This window comes from Papio anubis, chromosome 7 (assembly GCF_008728515.1).
Source record: "Papio anubis isolate 15944 chromosome 7, Panubis1.0, whole genome shotgun sequence".
Lineage (NCBI taxonomy): Eukaryota > Metazoa > Chordata > Mammalia > Primates > Cercopithecidae > Papio > Papio anubis.
This window is the reverse complement of record NC_044982.1, coordinates 82,401,370-82,419,396: the sequence shown is the minus strand read 5'-3', so window position 1 is coordinate 82,419,396 and position 18,027 is coordinate 82,401,370. Positions and strand designations below refer to the sequence as shown.

At 57.9% G+C, this 18,027-nt stretch overlaps 1 protein-coding gene across 8 annotated transcripts; it reads left to right on the top strand.

The window, feature by feature from the left end:
* Positions 1-439: 439 nt before the first annotated feature.
* Positions 440-17,810, top strand: CARMIL3 (capping protein regulator and myosin 1 linker 3). Of its 8 annotated transcripts, none has more exons than XM_003901614.4 (40): positions 440-624; positions 2,143-2,237; positions 2,525-2,575; positions 2,679-2,738; positions 2,833-2,948; positions 3,148-3,245; positions 3,502-3,572; positions 3,671-3,744; positions 3,976-4,051; positions 4,134-4,222; positions 4,733-4,827; positions 5,056-5,142; positions 5,348-5,457; positions 5,601-5,678; positions 6,236-6,312; positions 6,393-6,497; positions 6,588-6,657; positions 7,117-7,198; positions 7,326-7,422; positions 7,571-7,625; positions 7,705-7,877; positions 8,099-8,167; positions 8,405-8,498; positions 8,592-8,690; positions 9,062-9,190; positions 9,361-9,474; positions 9,932-10,107; positions 10,919-11,006; positions 11,145-11,282; positions 11,543-11,606; positions 11,748-11,956; positions 12,352-12,452; positions 13,046-13,361; positions 13,707-13,835; positions 14,487-14,553; positions 14,660-14,749; positions 16,672-16,790; positions 16,875-17,055; positions 17,219-17,329; positions 17,460-17,810. In XM_003901614.4, the coding sequence occupies exons 1-40, from the start codon at positions 585-587 to the stop codon at positions 17,483-17,485; spliced, it is 4,119 nt and encodes a 1,372-aa protein (XP_003901663.2). In that variant the 5' UTR covers positions 440-584; the 3' UTR covers positions 17,486-17,810. The 8 variants fall into 8 exon arrangements, with proteins under 8 accessions (XP_003901663.2, XP_017816541.2, XP_021796742.1 ...); XM_017961052.3 differs by having other exon boundaries at positions 447-624; positions 12,349-12,452; positions 17,457-17,810; XM_017961053.3 differs by having other exon boundaries at positions 448-624; positions 12,349-12,452.
* The last annotated feature ends 217 nt before the right edge of the window (positions 17,811-18,027 follow it).

Genomic DNA, 18,027 nt, shown 5'->3' with positions numbered 1-18,027 from the left:
CCGGGCGAGGGTGGGGAAGGATGAACTCTCTAACATCTCCCCGCCCCTTGCCTCCCAGATCTGGCCAGGTCCCCTTCTGGCATGGCCCTAGGTCCCGAGTTCCCTCCCGAGTCAGCAAGGACAAGCTGAACAGGTCCTGAGCCGGTGGGGAATAGAGAAACGCCCTGCAAGCTGCCCAGGCCCACAAACAAAAGAAATGGGTTCTGCCCACTGGCCCGAGGAATAGTAGACGGAAAGCGGGGACGCTGCCCCCTACCCCGAAGGCCCGGACACCTGGCGACGCACACCGGCCCGCTCACGCGGGAGCCGGCGAGAGGGGTCGGCGTGAGCGCGCGCGGGGGGTCTCACGCTGCTCGGCCGCGCGGCGCGCATGCTCAGTCGGGCAGCTCTCCGGGCGGGGCGGGGGAGCCGGCGCTCCGTGGCGGGGGGAGGAGCGCTCAAGCAGCCGCCCCTGACCCGAGCGGGCTCGGCCGCTGCTGCAGCGCTCAGCGCCTGGGCCCTGCCGAAGCCGGGTCTAGCATGTGCTGCGGCTCCCCAGCGGTGGCGGCGGCTCCTCTGCAGCAGCCTCAGCAACAGCGGCCGCCATGGCCAAGCCCAGCGTGGAGCTCACCCGCGAGTTGCAAGGTACGAGGCTGCCTCGGTCTCCGGGACGCCCCGTCCGGGAGCATCCCAGACCCAGCGCGTTCCTCCCCGCGGTGCACCCCAGCCCGGTGTCTCACACCCCTCACCCCATGCATCCCGGCTCCAAGGCAGCCCCTGCATCCCAGTCCGGGCATCGCTGTCCCCGGAGCATCCTCCGCTGCCTGCCTCGCCTCACCCGGTCGGGACCTTCCTGTCCCGGAGCCGCCCGTCCCGCCCTTCGGTGACAGGTGCAGTTCCCTGGCGCTCTCTGGGGCTGACTCTCGGCGTTCCTGGCCCACCTTCGGCGAAGCGTCCAGTCTCCCCTCCGGAGAGTCCCCGCTTCCCCGCCGGGCGGGGCCAAGCCCGCCCCTCCCGGCAATGGGAGCTGCCCCTGGTCCTGACCGCTGCGTGGCTTAACACCCTCCCTCCTCCCGGCCCCGCCCCGGAACTGGCCCTGAAGAGCCCCTTAGGAGCTGGGCAGCGCCCAGGCCAGTGGGGCAAAGAAGAGAGTCAGGGAAGAGGCCCTGGATTGGAGCTAAAACCAAGAGCAGGAGGGTCTCTGCAGCTCGCCTCCCACAGCCCCCGTCCCAGCCTGCCTCCTTCTAGCTACCCACCACCCACACATCAAGGCTGCTCCCGTTTGCATGGTTCTCAGACCTAGCCCAAACCCAGGCCCGGCCACCCAGCACTGCCACAACCCTGACCCCCAGAGACGGGAGCACAGGCTAGCCCACGCAAAGCGCAGGATGCTCATGGATACTCAGAGGCATGCTGCACCGTGGCGGTCTCCCACACCTGCACACACACACAGCACAATCATGAGACGTGTGTAAACACATCTTCACAGAGATGGCACCCCAGCACACGCGCGCGCACACACACACACATACACACACACTATATCTGGGTGGTTCTGCCAGCAGATGGTATGGGTCTCATTTAAACGTTAATTCTTCTCCCCGCCCAACACACAGGGAGGAACTGTCTGGCTCTGTGCCCCTTCCACAGCATACTCATTCACACTTACCTGTCCCCACCAATGCCACACTCAGACTCCCTGACATCTCCAGGAGGCATGCACACTCTCATAGTAAAGGCAGACACTCACACCCAGACCACCTAGAATATAGTCAAAGGGACACCCCACACCCCCACACACTGACTCACTGTGTATGTGTCAATGGCTGTTGTAGTGCATGGGTTGGAAATTCTTCACACCCTTAGAAGTGTAAGACACACCCTCCCACAGACAGTCAGCAACCGTCCCCTGACTCAGGGACATCAGGAGCCAGAGTTTTCTCCATATTCTACTCCTTCTCTAATAGGAAGAGAAAAGCCAAAAAGAAAGAGTGTGAAAAGTCACCCAAGCAGGAAAGGCCTCTGTCCCTGTCCTCCCTTCTTTGTCTCTCTGTTTCTCTCTCATCCCATTTGACCCTGACCCTGCCTCTATCTGGAGAGCTCTGGGAGGTGGAGGTGGCCAGGGTAAGGGGAAGCTCTGAGCAGGCTCCCACTCACCCTCAGACAGTATCCGGAGGTGCCTGAGCCAAGGGGCTGTGCTCCAACAACATCGTGTGAAGTTGGAGACAAAACCCAAGAAGTTTGAGGACCGAGTGCTGGTGAGGGCACTGGGCATGTGGGGAGGCAGGAGATGGCTTGCAAGGGCAGCTGGCCAGGAGAGGGCAGGGAGCTGGGGGGACAGAGGAGACAGAAGTGGGGGGACACTGAAGAGACAAAACCTGGGGGGAGGAGGCAGGGCTGGACTGTGTTGATGTCCAAAAGCCTAGGGTAGGGCATCGGGTTGGGGGGACAATCCAAGAGCAGAGCTGAAGGGCTTAAGGAGGGCAGGGCCACTAGGGCCCAGAAGCTGCCATGAACCACCGACATTCTTTTCCTCTCTCTGCAGGCCTTGACCTCCTGGCGCCTCCACCTCTTCCCCCTTAAAGTCCCAGCCAAGGTGAGTTGGGCTGAGGAGCAGGAGAGCACCTGGCATTCTCCCTACCTCCCGAGCCTGGCAACCCGGGTCCTTACCAGGAGCTGAGCATCTCCATCCCTCCTAGGTGGAGAGCTCCTTCAATGTCCTGGAGATCCGTGCCTTCAACACGCTCAGTCAGAACCAGGTGAGTACCAGGGCTCTGGGCCCCACTACTGGGCCAGCTGGAGGAAGGAACAGAGAGGAGGGAGTCTGAGGCTCTGATGCTTCCTCTCCCCCAGATCCTGGTGGAGACGGAGCGTGGCATGGTGAGCATGCGGCTGCCATCAGCTGAAAGTGTGGACCAGGTGACACGACATGTGAGCTCTGCCCTGTCCAAGGTCTGCCCTGGCCCTGGGTGAGTGGCAAATGAGGGGTCTCTTAAGGCATTAGATGAGAGGGAGAGTTCTCCTTCCCTTCCTCCTTCCCCTGGACCAGGGCTGAGAAGAGCTCTTATGTCCCCACTCCTGGTTTTTCCTGGGATGCAGGAGCCGTAACGGGGAAAGAATTGAGAGCCTCCTTCCAGCCCTCTCTGGAATGACTTGTTTGTTTTCCAGGTGTTTGATCCGGCGTGGAAACGCAGACACCCCAGAGGGGCCCCGAGACACATCCCCCAACTCTGAGACTTCCACATCTACCACCCACAGTGTCTGCGGTGAGCAGGGGCAGATGTGAGGAAAGTAGGCACTCCACCATCTTGGCCCATGACCACAGCCCTTTGTGCACTGGGTGTTGCCTGCGTGGGATTGCTTTGCCTGCCCTAAGGACTCCCAGCTCCCAGACCTCAGGAAGTTCACGGCATAGCAAGAACCAAGAGCACTGCCAATTAAAGTGAACTTGACTGTTCTTGAATCCAAGCCTATTCCCCATCTCCTTACCCTTGTGGAACCAGCCTATCTCCTGCCCCACAGGTGGCTTCTCTGAGACCTACGCTGCTCTGTGTGACTACAATGGGTTACACTGCCGTGAGGAGGTTCAATGGGTACGTTGGACAGGGACCCCATAGGGAACAAGTGGGGCCTGGAGGGAGGGGGCTAAGGAGGAAGTGGGGAAGGTGTGAGCCAGTTCCACCTCTCCAAGGATGTGGACACCATCTACCATGCTGAAGATAACCGGGAGTTCAATCTCTTGGATTTCAGCCACTTGGAGAGCCGGTAAGCAGATGGGGCAGAGACTCCACCCTCAAATTCCCAACTTCAGCCCAACCCCAGCCCTTCCCAGGAGCACCCTTCTGGTCCCACAGCCCCAGCTCTAACTCCCCAATTCCATCCCATCCCCATCTACCCATCTAGGCCTTCCCCAGCCCAATTACCTATCCTTGGTCTCTTCTTTTCTGACCCAGCCACCTGCTCACCACTTTCCTGCCCCCTTCCATATCCCCACAGAGACTTGGCCCTAATGGTAGCAGCCCTGGCCTACAACCAGTGGTTCACCAAACTCTACTGCAAGGACTTGCGACTGGTAGGAACTAGGAGGGGCTGGTGAGGTGGGGAGGAGTAGTGTCCCCCTTGGCCCCTGATCACAAGACTCCCTCTGTCCTCAGGGCTCTGAAGTGCTAGAACAGGTGCTACATACCCTGAGCAAGTCGGGGAGCCTCGAAGAGCTGGTGCTGGACAACGCCGGGCTTAAGACGTGAGGCCAGCCTCCTCCTTGGGCAGTAGTGCACCCTTAATGTAGTTTTAGAGTCCCAGAACCTCAGAGCATGATGCAGGCCTCTGGACTATCTTATCCAGTGCCTCTCTTTACAGAAGAGGAGACCAAGGCCAAAAGAGGGCACAAAGCAATTCGGAGATCAAGCTAGGACTCAGACCCAAGCCTCCTGACCCCCAGCTCCATGGCCTTTCCCCAGGATGTTCCATGCCCTGTCCTCTTTTTCCATTAACTACCAAGCAGGGTGGGCTGCTCTAGTCTTGAGGACCCAAAGCTGACCTTTGTCTCAGCACAACTTCCTAAGGTGTGGAATGCCCCCAGGTACTCTGGAGTGGTGACAAGCTCCCCGGCAGGCCCTGAGCTCTTCCCCTGTTGTGGGGACCTCTGAACATTGCAGCCCCAGCCAGGCAGGCAGGTAGAGGAGGAGGGGAAGCCCAGAGGCTGGGACCTGGAGCTCAGCTCAGGACAAATCCTTCCTCCCCTTCCCTGAAGGGATTTTGTCCAGAAGCTGGCCGGGGTGTTTGGGGAGAACGGGAGCTGTGTGCTGCATGCCCTCACTCTGTCCCACAACCCCATCGAGGACAAGGGTGAGCCCCAGCCCTGAATCCTGTCCCTATCACAATGCAGACCCCTGTCCTAGCCCAGAACCCAACGAGGTCTGAACAGCAGCTCTCCAGCCTGATTCCAGCCCCTGCCCTGAAACCTCCATCCTTGACCCAAGGCCTGTACCCTACTCGAGCCCCCAACCTGACTCTGTGCCACCCGCGCCCACTGCCCTGCCCCTCACTGGGCCCGTTTCTCTCTCCACTCCCCAGGCTTCTTCAGTCTGAGCCAGCAGCTCCTCTGCTTCCCCACTGGCCTCACCAAACTGTGCCTGGCCAAGACTGCCATTTCCCCTCGAGGTACTCACACCAGGACCCCTGACCTCTGACCCTACCCTGGTGCTGCCTGGAGTGTTGAGCTCCAGAGGTACACCCACACACTCACACACCATCTCAGGGATGGAAAAGTGAAAAGGAGCCACATTTGGGGAGCGGGGAAGAGTTATGTGCTGAGGGGAAGAGGTGGGGCTAGGGGCCAATCCAGTCCAGTGCCCACTATGCTCAGGGCTCCAGGCACTCGGCCAGACCTTCGGGGCCAACCCAGCATTTGCCAGCTCCCTTCGATATCTGGACCTGAGCAAGAACCCTGGGCTCCTCGCCACGGACGAGGCCAATGTGAGTCCTCAGAGCAGCCTCAGTCCCCTGAAGAAAGCATGCTCAAGCTTCAGGAGCTAGGAGGCCTTCTGCCCCATGGCCTCTGGGGGTGGCGAAACTCCGTCGTCCCTTCCCCTGCAATCTCTCTATCCTTCCTGCTCCAGGCCCTCTACAGTTTCCTGGCCCAACCCAATGCTCTGGTGCACCTGGACCTGTCAGGAACTGACTGCGTCATCGACTTGGTGAGCAGTTGGTGATGGGAAGCCAGTCCGAGGTGATGTGGGGAGACCAGAGTGGACCTCGGTCTCACCCCCCATCCCTGAGTACACAGGTGGACAGAGCTGTCTGGATGACTTCAGGTTCAGCTGAAGTATAAAGCAATGTCTGTAGTTCATACCTGTGCGGCACTTTATCCAGGCCACAAGGTTGTGCTTGCTGTGCTTAAAAGCCAGCCCTTGCTCCCTTCCCCAGCTGTGCGCCCTGGCACCCTCAGGGCAATGGATGCTTTTCCTGACTTGAACAAGGCACCTTAGGAGTCAATGGTGGCCCTGACTTTACACATCCACTGCCTGTGAGCAGCTCTATGCCCCTGTAAGCCAGGCAGGGAGTAGGCCCATGTTCCATAGGGGAGAAAACAGAGGCTTCAACAATCTGAGTGGGCATCTACAGTGGGGCTCACACAGGCTGACCACAGAGAGTGAAGAGCCAGGAACCTCGATGGGGAGGAAGGGGGAGTCCTTTCCTGCCACGCCCCACCCCCTTCCAGCTCCCCTGAGACCCACCGTGTCTCCCCCTACAGCTTCTCGGTGCCCTACTCCACGGCTGCTGCTCCCACCTCACCTACCTCAACCTGGCTCGCAACAGCTGCTCCCACAGGTGGGAGAGGAGGGGGAAGGGAGGACAGAGCAAGACATGGCCAACCCCCTCCCTCACTGACCCCAGGGGTCTCTCCACAGGAAGGGTCGAGAGTCCCCGCCGGCCTTCAAGCAGTTCTTCAGCAGCGCCTACACACTGAGCCACGTCAACCTGTCAGCCACAAAGCTGCCCCTGGAGGCCCTCAGGTCGGGTGGGTGCAGGGTTGGGGGCGCATCCAAGGGAACCACGGGGAGCGGGGAGAGGTAAAGGAGGGCCTGCTGACCTCCCTCCCACAGGGCGCTGCTTCAGGGCCTCTCCCTCAACAGTCACCTCAGTGACCTACACCTGGATCTCAGCAGCTGTGAGGTGAGCCGTCAGTCCCCAACCCCTCTGCTGGCCTCTGACCCATGTGTATTTCTCGGACAAACCCTGGCTCCATCTAGCCTCTGTGCTGACGCTCTGCGACCCCCTGACCTGGCCACACCACCACTTTCCCCTCTCAGTCTGGGGTCTGTGGCCCTCTTTTCCAGAGGCCATTCACTCTCAGTCTCTAGTATCTCTGCCCTTGAAGCTTTGGGGTGGGAGATACCAGACTTTTCCACCAGAGGGCAGGAGCAAGCTGTCTCAGGAATAGCAGCCTTTCTAGTCTAAGGAGGGGAAGCCAGCTCTAGGGAAGGATCTGGTATGGGGAAAGAGTCTCCCTGATTTTACACCCAGATCCTGGCATGAATTTGATTTCTGGTGTGACTACTCTATCCTAAGCCTTAAAGGTGCCCTATCCCCCACCCCAACTCCTGCCTTCCACCCCTCACCTTGTCCCTGCAGCTCCGCTCAGCGGGAGCCCAAGCCTTGCAGGAGCAGCTGGGAGCTGTCACCTGTGTAGGCAGCCTGGATCTGTCGGACAATGGTGAGTAGTGGTGCCTCACTTCCCTGGGGCCGGGGAGAACAGGGACCTGGAGCATGCAGAAGCAGCCCTGAGGGGACACCAGTCAGCCTCAGGCCTCAAGGCCAGGCCTCTCCCGTCTGCTCACCAGGGTTCGACTCGGACCTCCTGACACTGGTGCCGGCACTTGGCAAGAACAAGTCCCTCAAGCACCTGTTTTTGGGCAAGAACTTCAATGTCAAGGCCAAGTGAGGCCCCCTTTCCGTGCCCACAGACCCTTATCCCATCATTCACCCATCCTCTTGGCTCACCGTGTTACCTCTGGCCACCTCTCTCCTCCTCCAATAGCATGACCCCAGCCCCTCCCCTCCTACTCTGAGCCCCACCTCCCTGCAGGACCCTGGAGGAGATCCTCCACAAGCTGGTGCAGCTAATCCAGGAAGAGGACTGTGTGAGTGCCTGGGCCTGGGAGGGGACCTGCAGTCGGAGGAGGCTGTGGGACTGGGCCCAACCCCCCCTTGCCCACACAGTCCCTGCAGTCACTGTCGGTGGCAGACTCCCGGCTGAAGCTTCGCACCAGCATCCTCATCAATGCCCTGGGCAGCAACACCTGCCTGGCCAAGGTGGATCTGAGCGGCAATGGCATGGAGGACATCGGGGCCAAGATGCTGTCTAAGGCCTTGCAGATAAATTCCTCCCTCAGGTGGGGCCCACACTGGGTCCCCCTGACCTGGAGCCCCAGCCCTTCCCCATATATATACAATCCCCCTGCTTGCCTTGATGCTCTGGACCCCAGCTTTCAGAAGACCCCCAACCCCAGAACCATCTCTGAGTCATCCTTATTGCCCCAAGAGGATTGTGTCCCTGGCCCCTAGTAGGGACCCAGGGGGAGGGATGCTAAACTGGTGCTTACCCTCCCCCCAGAACTATCCTATGGGATCGGAACAATACATCTGCCCTGGGCTTCCTGGACATCGCAAGGGCCCTGGAGAGGTGAGTAGACCATGCTTCTGCCCTAATCCAAGTCCCCAGCCTCCCTGTGCCTGGATCAGGCCTAAACTACTCTTGCCCCACCCTAGCCCCTTTGACCTATTTGCACAGAAATTTTAGGAAGGGCCATGGAAGAGAGAAATGATGAGCAAGGGGGCTGGCGGGCTGCTCACCAACAGAGGAGGCAGGGGCCTCCCATCCTCACCTGTTCCCACCCAGCTGTGCCCCTGTGTCCCACAGCAACCACACGCTGCGCTTCATGTCCTTCCCCGTGAGCGACATCTCCCAAGCCTATCGCAGCGCCCCTGAGCGCACCGAGGACGTCTGGCAGAAGGTGCAGGGTGCTATCCTAAGCAGGGTGGGACAGCAAGGGGCAGGGCGCAGCCGACATCCCCAGGCCCTGACCCACCAACCCCATCATCTCCAGATCCAATGGTGCTTAGTGAGGAACAACCACTCCCAGACGTGCCCCCAGGAGCAGGCCTTCAGGTTGCAGCAGGGCCTGGTGACCAGCAGCGCCGAGCAAGTAAACGTTTCCCTCTGGGACACAGGGGGCATACCTGGGGCATGCAGGGCACAAGTGTGATGTGATGGAAAATTGAGTGGGGGGAGCATGAAGAGGCACTGCATGGTGCCTGTCACTGGACTGAACCATGTGGGGAAGCAAAAAGAGAGGGCATGCCAGATATGGGCTTCAAACATACGTGGGCGAACAGCAGGAGTGCACAGGACTCTGGGAGCTCAGCTGAGTATTCAGAAAGGCTGTAGCAAGGGGGACCAGGCCAGCCAGAGACATCACCTCCACCACTGCCAGCACCAGTAGCACTGCCTAAGGGGTCCCACCTGCGAAGATGTGGAAGCAGGGGTCCCCTTGACACCCCTGCCACTGTGCTCCAGATGCTGCAGCGGCTGTGTGGACGAGTGCAGGAGGAGGTGCGGGCCCTGAGACTCTGCCCCCTGGAGCCCGTGCAGGATGAGCTACTCTACGCTCGGGACCTCATCAAAGATGCCAAGAACTCCCGGGCGGTGAGCCCTCCACAGGCTACCCTTCCCCTGAAGTCTGGAGAACCCAAGAAGGCCGACCATGCTAAGCCATGCCAGCCCTGCCCTGTGCATCTGCCTTCCTAGCCCAGGGACCCCGGAGATCTACCAAGTCCTGGTTCTGGCCTGCTAATCATAACCCCTTCCTTCTCCAGCTGTTTCCCAGCCTCTATGAGCTGGGCCACGTACTGGCCAATGACGGGCCTGTGCGGCAGAGGCTGGAATCAGTAGCAAGCGAGGTGTCCAAAGCTGTGGACAAGGAGCTGCAGGCAAGTCCTGGAGGAGGGAGGAAGCCATGGTGGGAACCCAGTGTTGACTGAGGCCCTAAGCCCAGAGCTAAAGTCAGAGCTGGGAGACTACTGGAGGGCCAGGAGGACATGCGCAGAGTTGAGACCACCCACAGTCCCACGTTACCAAGGCATTGCTGCAATATCAGGCTTGGATTTTTTTCTCAAGCTTTGATGTTAGTCCCTGAACTCTGAGCCCACCCCCTCTGGATTTGGATCCTTGGACTGACTCCGCCTGTCTATATGGTAGGGTAGAAGGAGCACTGACCAGAAAGTAGGGAAGCCTTAGTGTCCAAGGCTCTGCCACTAACGGTTTTGTGACCTTAGGTGGGTCCCTTGGTCTCAGCATGAGGGGCTGAAATAGATAGTCTCCCCTGCTGTGGTGCCACCCCTGACCCTGTCCCCCTTGGGCCTCTGGCCTCCCTTTCCCCCATACTAGGTGATCCTGGAGTCCATGGTCAGCCTGACACAGGAGTTATGCCCTGTGGCCATGCGGGTGGCCGAGGGGCACAACAAGATGCTGAGCAATGTGGCGGAGCGTGTCACAGTGCCCCGGAACTTCATCCGAGGGGCACTGCTGGAGCAAGCAGGACAGGACATTCAGAACAAGCTGGAGTGAGAGGCGAAGGGCAGGGCTGGGGGCTGAGCTGGATTTGGCCGAGATCACTTAGGGACTTGGGACTGGAGAGCTATCAGCAATGAATAATGAATGGCACAATCTCCATTACAAGGATCAATCTTTAACCAAATGCAACCTTGCTATTTAGGGTCTGACTGGTCTTTGCCCTAGAAATCTAAGTGCTGAGCTGGGGTTTAGGAGCCAAAGGTTGTGCCCACACAGGTGTACACACACATACCCACACAAATACACCAGGAATGGGATAGCAGGCCTCCTCGGAGGCATGGACAAAGAAAAGTCCCTAAGTTGGGTGCGTGGAAGCACTGTCTTCCTCCCAGTTTTCGTTGCCCCTAGAGCTCTTTCATTCTGGGTCTGGGTGCCACCACTCACCAAAGCAAAGGAAAAGTACTACACATATCCATGAAACAGCTAGGTCCAAGGAAGGGTCTTTTCTACCCTCACAGTAGCAACTAGCAGGGTTTAGTTAGTCAGCACCCCAATTACCTAGCTCTGTTCCGCTGGGGCTCCAGGGGCCTGACCTAGGGCCCCCTTGCTCCTTCTTCTCCTCGAATTCCTCTTTCCCCACACATAGTTGGGCTGGGGGCTCCGGGGTGGGACTAGATCTGTATTTATGGACAAATGAGTGTCGCGGGCTAGGCTGCCTCCTTCAGCAGCCACATGCGCTCCATGGGCAGACAGACCAGGCCAGCTGGCCATTCTCTCAGGCCTCTGGGAAAGGGAGTGGCTCAGGGGCCATGCGAGGGACTGAGGTACTACTGTTCTGAGTAGCCCCACCTGTGCCCACAGTGAAGTCAAGCTCTCAGTCGTCACCTACCTAACCAACTCCATAGTGGATGAGATCCTGCAAGAGCTCTACCACTCCCACAAGAGCCTGGTAAGGCTTCTGCAGCCTGGCCTGACTCGGGCACACCCTCTACCCCACATTATCCTGTCTCCCTAATCACCCTCCCCTTCAAGGCCCTGGGAGGTGGGCAGCTTCCTTGGAATTCTGTTCACACCTGCCCTTCCCCAGGCCCGGCACCTGACCCAGCTAAGGACGCTGTCAGATCCACCAGGGTGCCCAGGCCAAGGGCAGGATCTGTCCTCCCGGGGCCGAGGCCGGAACCATGACCACGAGGAGACCACGGATGATGAACTTGGGACCAACATTGTGAGCCCCCCGCTCCCTGCTCCTCCTTAATAACCGGGGCCCTGCCCTTAAACCTGCACAACACTGTCCCTTTCCACTGCTCTGGACTCCCCTGGCCACCTCCCTGAGCCTGGCCTTCTGCCCCCAATCCCAATCCAACCCAACCTCTTCCCTCATCCCAATGCCTCAGCCCTCTGAGGAGCAAGGGGCAGGATGGGCTCAAATAAGGTTTCATGATGAATGGATGGCTCTGGCCCTGCCACTCGTCTTCATTTCTGCAGGACACCATGGCCATCAAAAAGCAGAAACGCTGCCGCAAGATCCGGCCGGTGTCTGCCTTCATCAGTGAGTCTCCCAGCCTCCGTTCTCATGGACTCCAGACTCCCACCCTCCATAGCCCCTCTTTCCCTTGATTTTTTCTCTGTCTCCCCATCCTGCTTGCTCCCCATTCCTCTGCTAGTCCCTCTAATGCTACTGTCTTTGCAGGCGGGAGCCCTCAGGACATGGAAAGCCAACTGGGGAACCTGGGAATCCCCCCTGGCTGGTTCTCAGGACTCGGGGGCAGCCAGCCCACAGCTACTGGCTCCTGGGAAGGTCTTTCTGAGCTGCCCACTCATGGTTACAAACTAAGGCATCAAACACAAGGGAGGCCCCGCCCCCCCAGGACCACACCTCCAGGACCTGGTCGGCCCAGTGTGAGTCCCTAAGGCCTCACAAGAGGATCCCCTTCACTTAGTGATGCCAGAGCCAGAGGTTTTACCTTTAGGACCCAAATTCCAGAAACAATAGCCTTGAGGGATTGGGCAGGAGCCCAGGCATGCCAGTGAACAGATGAGGGATTGTCCAGTTTGTATGAGAGCTAGACCTTGTCACAGATAAGAAATCTCTGTCTGCCGGGCAGTGTCATTCTTATTTTGGTGAAGGATAGAGCCACCAAGAACACCAAGAGCCACCAAGCTTAGGAAACACTGGGTGAACTGAAGTCTAAATGTCCATAAATGTCCAAGCCCAAAGGGGAATGCTCTGAGTGGATGGGAGGTGGGGCTTCCTGACCTAGATGAGATGTCCTACGGGACTTTCCTCCCAGCAGATGCCAGCACCCGGGACTCGTCAAGAGAATGGGATGGCCACCCGCCTGGATGAGGGGCTGGAGGACTTCTTCAGCCGAAGGGTCATGGAGGAAAGTTCCAGGTGTGATGCCTAAAAACACTCCCATTTTCAGCAGGCCCCAAGGCCCTAGAAGGGCTCCTGTGTCCTCCTACCTCCCACGGGAGTCTCTATAACAACAGTGCCCAAAGCCAGTGTCCGTGGGACATTTCCCCACATTGTCATCCTTCCCCACCCAGCCCTCAGGGCCCATGACCTCTGCATCTTCTCAGGACAGCTGGGAAGAATGAGGCCAGAGTGAAACACCACAGTGGATGAGAGGGAGGTGGGGAGCAGCCCTGGGACAGGTTACCCATTAGTGCTGAGAGGCCTGGGAGGTAGTATTCACTGTCACTGTCCTGCAGACTGCCCAGGGTCTGTCCAGGAGGAGCCGGGTCACTTGGAGAAGCTGAGAGGAGATGCGGGGGAGGTGCCTGGGAAGAAACAGTCAGTCTGTGGGAAAGGCTGCTGGAGGATTATAACGGGACAGGAAAGGCAAGGGCGTCATCTCCCTGAGAACGAAGTGGAAAGGGCTGCAGTGCAGCAGGAGAGACCAGATGAGAGGAAAGCAGGTTTATCAGACCCAGGATTGAACCTGCATCTGGCATTTGTTGCTAACTTACCCTGATTCTCCCCAGCTACCCCCGGACTCTGAGGACTGTGCGGCCAGGACTCTCAGAGCCACCGCTGCCTCCACTCCAGAAGAAAAGGCGCCGGGGCCTGTTTCACTTTCGCAGGCCCCGGAGCTTCAAGGGGGACAGGGGGCCGGGGTCCCCCACCACTGGACTCCTCCTCCCTCCACCCCCACCCCCTCCCCCGACTCAGGAGAGCCCCCCTAGCCCAGACCCCCCAAGCCTCGGCAATAACTCCTCTCCCTGCTGGAGCCCAGAGGAGGAGAGCGGCCTCCTGCCTGGATTTGGTGGGGGCCGGGGGCCTTCCTTCTGCAGGAAGATGGTAAGTGAGGCAGGGGGTGCTGTGTCTTCCCCTTTTCCTGCCCCACACTTAACCCAATCTCCTACCCCACCCCAAGCTTAATGGGAAAATGCTAGGACCCAGGGTTCTCAGGAACACTGGTTTCAATTCTCCTCTCCCTGAGAGTGGACTAAGACCCAGTGGCCAAGAGCATGCTGGGAGTGCTATATGCGAATGCAGGTGTTGGAAGGACTCTTCAGAGGGTCTCCGCAGGGCTTCCCCACGGCTGGGGACTCAGTGAGGCAGGGGTCCTCCTGACAACTCCCTCGCAGCCTGGGGAGCTCCCTTCCACTGGGAACTGCTAATAAATAAGAGACCTTGTTCTAGGGCACTGAGGTGTCGGAGCCAGGGGAGGGGGGCCCAGCCCCTGGGATAGCACAGCAGCCACGGGTTCACGGTGTTGCCCTTCCTGGGTTGGAAAGAGCCAAGGGTTGGAGCTTCGATGGGAAACGAGAGGTGAGTGGAGCCTGGGACAACAAACTGTGGGTCCTGAGGGTACCTGTCCACCACCCTCTCCTTCCCACTCCCTCATCCCTGGTGGTTCAGTAGGGAAAGCAGATGCTTTGGCATTAGAAGATGTTAGCTGCTGTTCAGCCCCCACCACACACTTGCCATGGAGCCCTGGACTGGTCACTTAACCTCTTGAAACTTCTTCTTCTTTACTGTAAAATGAGGGGTTATAAAAATACTTATCTCTAGAGCTCTGTTTCCCAAGCCATGGTGACTTGATTATAACCTTTGCGACTGATTTTTACCTGAAGTATTACTTACATCGTATTTTTATTTAAATTAACTCACTTTTTTTTAACTTAGGCTAGACCTAGGCATTATCATCTTTAAAATCACAGGCTTTTTGAATGAGTCATGTTTTTTTCTACTACACATAAAATACATGTGTAACTATAAAGATGGAAGTATACTCATTTGTGTAAGTCATTTCTTGTGCCCCTGGGGAGGTATGGGTGCCATTCTTTGGAAAACAGTCTTAAGTGTCTAGGGACTAATGACATGAGAATGACATGGGAGATGCTAGAGCAGAAGCCCTTTGTCACCTGCAGTCCTGCCACAGAGGAGACTTTCTTACGACCTGACCCACTGTTCTTTCAGGGCCCAGGCCCAGACCAGGAGGGCAGCACCCAGGCCTGGCAGAAACGGCGCTCTTCGGATGATGCAGGTAAGAACAGTGACATCCAAGCCCTTCCTTTGACCCCTCTCTCGGGGGTCAAATTTACCTTTTTCCTTTCTCCTTCTCTCTTTCTCATCCCTTCTCTCTACTCCAGGGCCTGGATCCTGGAAGCCCCCACCACCACCCCAAAGCACCAAACCAAGCTTCAGTGCCATGCGCCGAGCAGAGGCCACGTGGCACATAGGTATGGAAAGCCTCTTCTCAGGCAGCAGTACTGAAAGCCCAGGGTGTGTCCAGAGAAACAGAAGCCCATGGCCCCTGTGCTGGGGAATGTATGGCCAAGGTGGGCCAATGAGAAGTCAACACAGTGAAAATGTTTAAGGATATTTACAAAGCTACATCCAAAAGAGACAACCCAATCCAAAGAAAGCGTCTACAGAACAAAAGCGGCTTCTCCAGTGTTAGCAGACAGGAGCAATGCCTTGTGGATGGCTCTGGTGAATTCTCTAGAGCAGGTGCAGCCTCTGGTCACCGTCAGCACAGTGGCAGCCTCTGTAGAGAAGGCTTCCCTCTGCACCTTGCTGGGAAGAGGGTGGGCAAGTCAAACTGCCAGCAAGCACCAGCTATGCCAGGCCTACCTCACACATTCCAGCCTCCTCCAGAAGTCGTTTATCAACTCACCCTCAGCTCACACAGAAAGGTGCCCCAAACACGGGCAAGAGCTCTGCCTCGGAGGTCAGAAACCTGCAGTATTAGTCCTTCTCAGCCACCCACGACTTTACACAAGTCATTTGCTTTCTGGCCCCATGACTGGAGGAGTAAAAGGGAGGGGATTATCCCAGGCATGACACTTCCCTCCTGCTGGCCTCAGTGCACCTTCCACTTAGGGAGTCACTAAAGAAAAGTTGGTCAGCTCAGCATCAACTCCAGTTGCCAAAGGCCTGGACTATGACCCTCCAGCAATACTGACATAAACAAAATCTCCCTCTTAATGGTGACACCCCCTCAGCCTCTTCCACTCCCATCACCAGGCTAGGGTGTAAGGGCTGAAAAGAGCTAAGAGCTGAGCTGGCTGGTCTGGCTTGAGCCGCATGCTCCCCACTGTCCCATCCCACCCATTCTGCATCTGCCCCTCTCTCCCCTGTAGTGCAGAACCAGGCGAGCCTGAGACTTGGAGTGCCTGTGCCCTTGCCTCCTCCTCCAAGGCCAACCCAACACTGGGGGCATCTTTGCTGATTTTTTCCATCCCATGCACAGGCTAATTAAAGCGCCCAAAGTAGGGCTCCATCTTTCATTTAGGAAACCGCAATAGTCAGTTAGTCAGTTGCCCCACTGCACAAACACCTCACAGATGCACACGTAGACAACACTTTCCAGTGTCAGACCCACAGGCTCATGTTGCTTAAAGGCCACCAGGGCGGGGGATGAGTGTGCCAGGGCACCCCTCCATCTAAATCAGACTTTCAGACAGAGTTCTGGGAATGCCAGACTGCAGCCTTGGCAGAGCCCCAGGGCACTGCAGCCTGGATGGGCAGCATGCCTGTGGACCCAGCAGGCCCTGGGCCCTGGCTCTGCCTCAGCAGGAAAGGGGTCGGGCACTGCTCTGCAAGAGGGACAATTAGGCCAGAGTCCCCTCCAGAGGTGATGGCCTCAGGATGATCCTGGGAAACAAGGGCTAAGGAGCGTGGACATAGAAAGGCACATGAAAGGCCAGGCGCAGTGGCTCACGCCTGTAATCCCAGCACTTTGGGAGACGAGGCGGGCGGATCACGAGGTCAAGAGATCAAGACTATCCTGGCCAACATGGTGAAACCCCATCTCTACTAAAAATACAAAAATTAGCTGGGCGTGGTGGTGGGTGCCTGTAATCCCAGCTACTCGGGAGGCTGAGGCAGGAGAATCACTTGAACCCGAGAGGTGGAGGTTGCAGTGAGCCGAGATTGCGCCACTGCACTCCAGCCTGGGCAACAGAGCAAGACTCCATCTTAAAAAAAAAAAAAAAAAAAAAGGTACATAAAAGGCAGAGACATAGGAGCAAATGGGATAGGAGCAAATGGGCTTGGAGGGAGAAAGTCCTGGCCTCCAGGGCTTCAGTGGAGAGAGGAGACAGGGGCAGGAGCTATGCAAGAATGCCTTTTCCTGCAGCTTCTCCTCTCTCATCCCCAGCTGAAGAGAGTGCCCCCAACCACAGCTGCCAGAGTCCCAGCCCAGCCTCCCAAGATGGGGAAGAGGAGAAGGAGGGGACCCTCTTCCCAGAGAGGACACTTCCAGCTAGGAATGCCAAGGTGAGAGGCCAGCAAGATGGGTGGGGGAGGCACTTTGATGAGGCAAAGGGACTAACTGACCCAGCATCTTCCTTCCTCTGCCAGCTACAGGACCCTGCTCTAGCTCCACGGCCTCCCAAGCCAGTGGCTGTGCCCAGGGGCCGCCGGCCTCCCCAGGAGCCAGGGGTCAGGGAGGAGGCTGAGGCTGGGGATGCAACTCCAGGAGGCAACAAACCCCAGCTGAGGCTGGGATCACAGCAAGACCAAGAGGAGCCCGAAGTCCAAGGTCTGCCACCCTGGCTGAAAGGGGGGCTCAGGGCACCTCTAGGACTTTGCTGTCCACATCAGGTCCAGAGCATGGAATGAGTGAAACCAGGAGTCACAGCCTGGATGAGCATCCCAGCCTGACCCCCACTCCTGCGTTAGGCCTGCCTTGATTGTTATTTCAGGGCCCCCTGATCCAGGCCGGCGGACTGCCCCACTGAAACCCAAGAGGACACGGCGGGCACAGTCCTGTGACAAGCTGGAACCTGATAGAAGACGGCCTCCTGACCCCACAGGTGCTGGTGGTGAGAGGGCAAGTCCCCCTTCCCACCTATCTGTCCAACATGACACCCCTCGAAGCCCCAACACCAGGTGGCTGGCTGTCCCTGCCCAGGAAACAGGGCTCCCTGGATTTGTCCCCAGCAGGAACCAGTGAGCCAGGAACAGACTGACAACTGCCACAACACCCTCCTCAGCCCTCGACATGTGCCTCACAAGGACTCAGACCCCTAGCCACCCCCAGTCCCCCAGGGCCTCCTGCCAGCTCCTGTCCTACAGGGGCAAGATGGCAGGACCAGGCATGGGGGAGCTGGAGACAGGGACTAGAACAGAGGGAGCCACCTGGAGAGATGGAGGCTGTCAATGCCTGCCTCGATGCCTCTCTCTGCAGAGAGCTTCTGGGTGGGGGCTTGTCTCCTCCCCCAGGAGGGTGGATCTCTGTCCCTCTATCCCCAGGGACTCTCTCCCCACTTGTATAGAATAAAAAAACAAAATCACTGCCTGCCTCGAGTCTCTGCTATCTTCCCCATTCACTGCCTCCACCTTCTGCTCCTTTGCCACAAACCCTCGGAGCTTGGCCACAGTGGAGAAAAGTGAGAAACATTCCACAGGGATAGACTTGGGGTTCTTAGAGGAGCAGGAGAAAAAAACAGAGAACTGTCGAGGGAAGGGGACTGATAAGTCCCCAAGTCAAGGTGGGTGTTATGCACAGGGT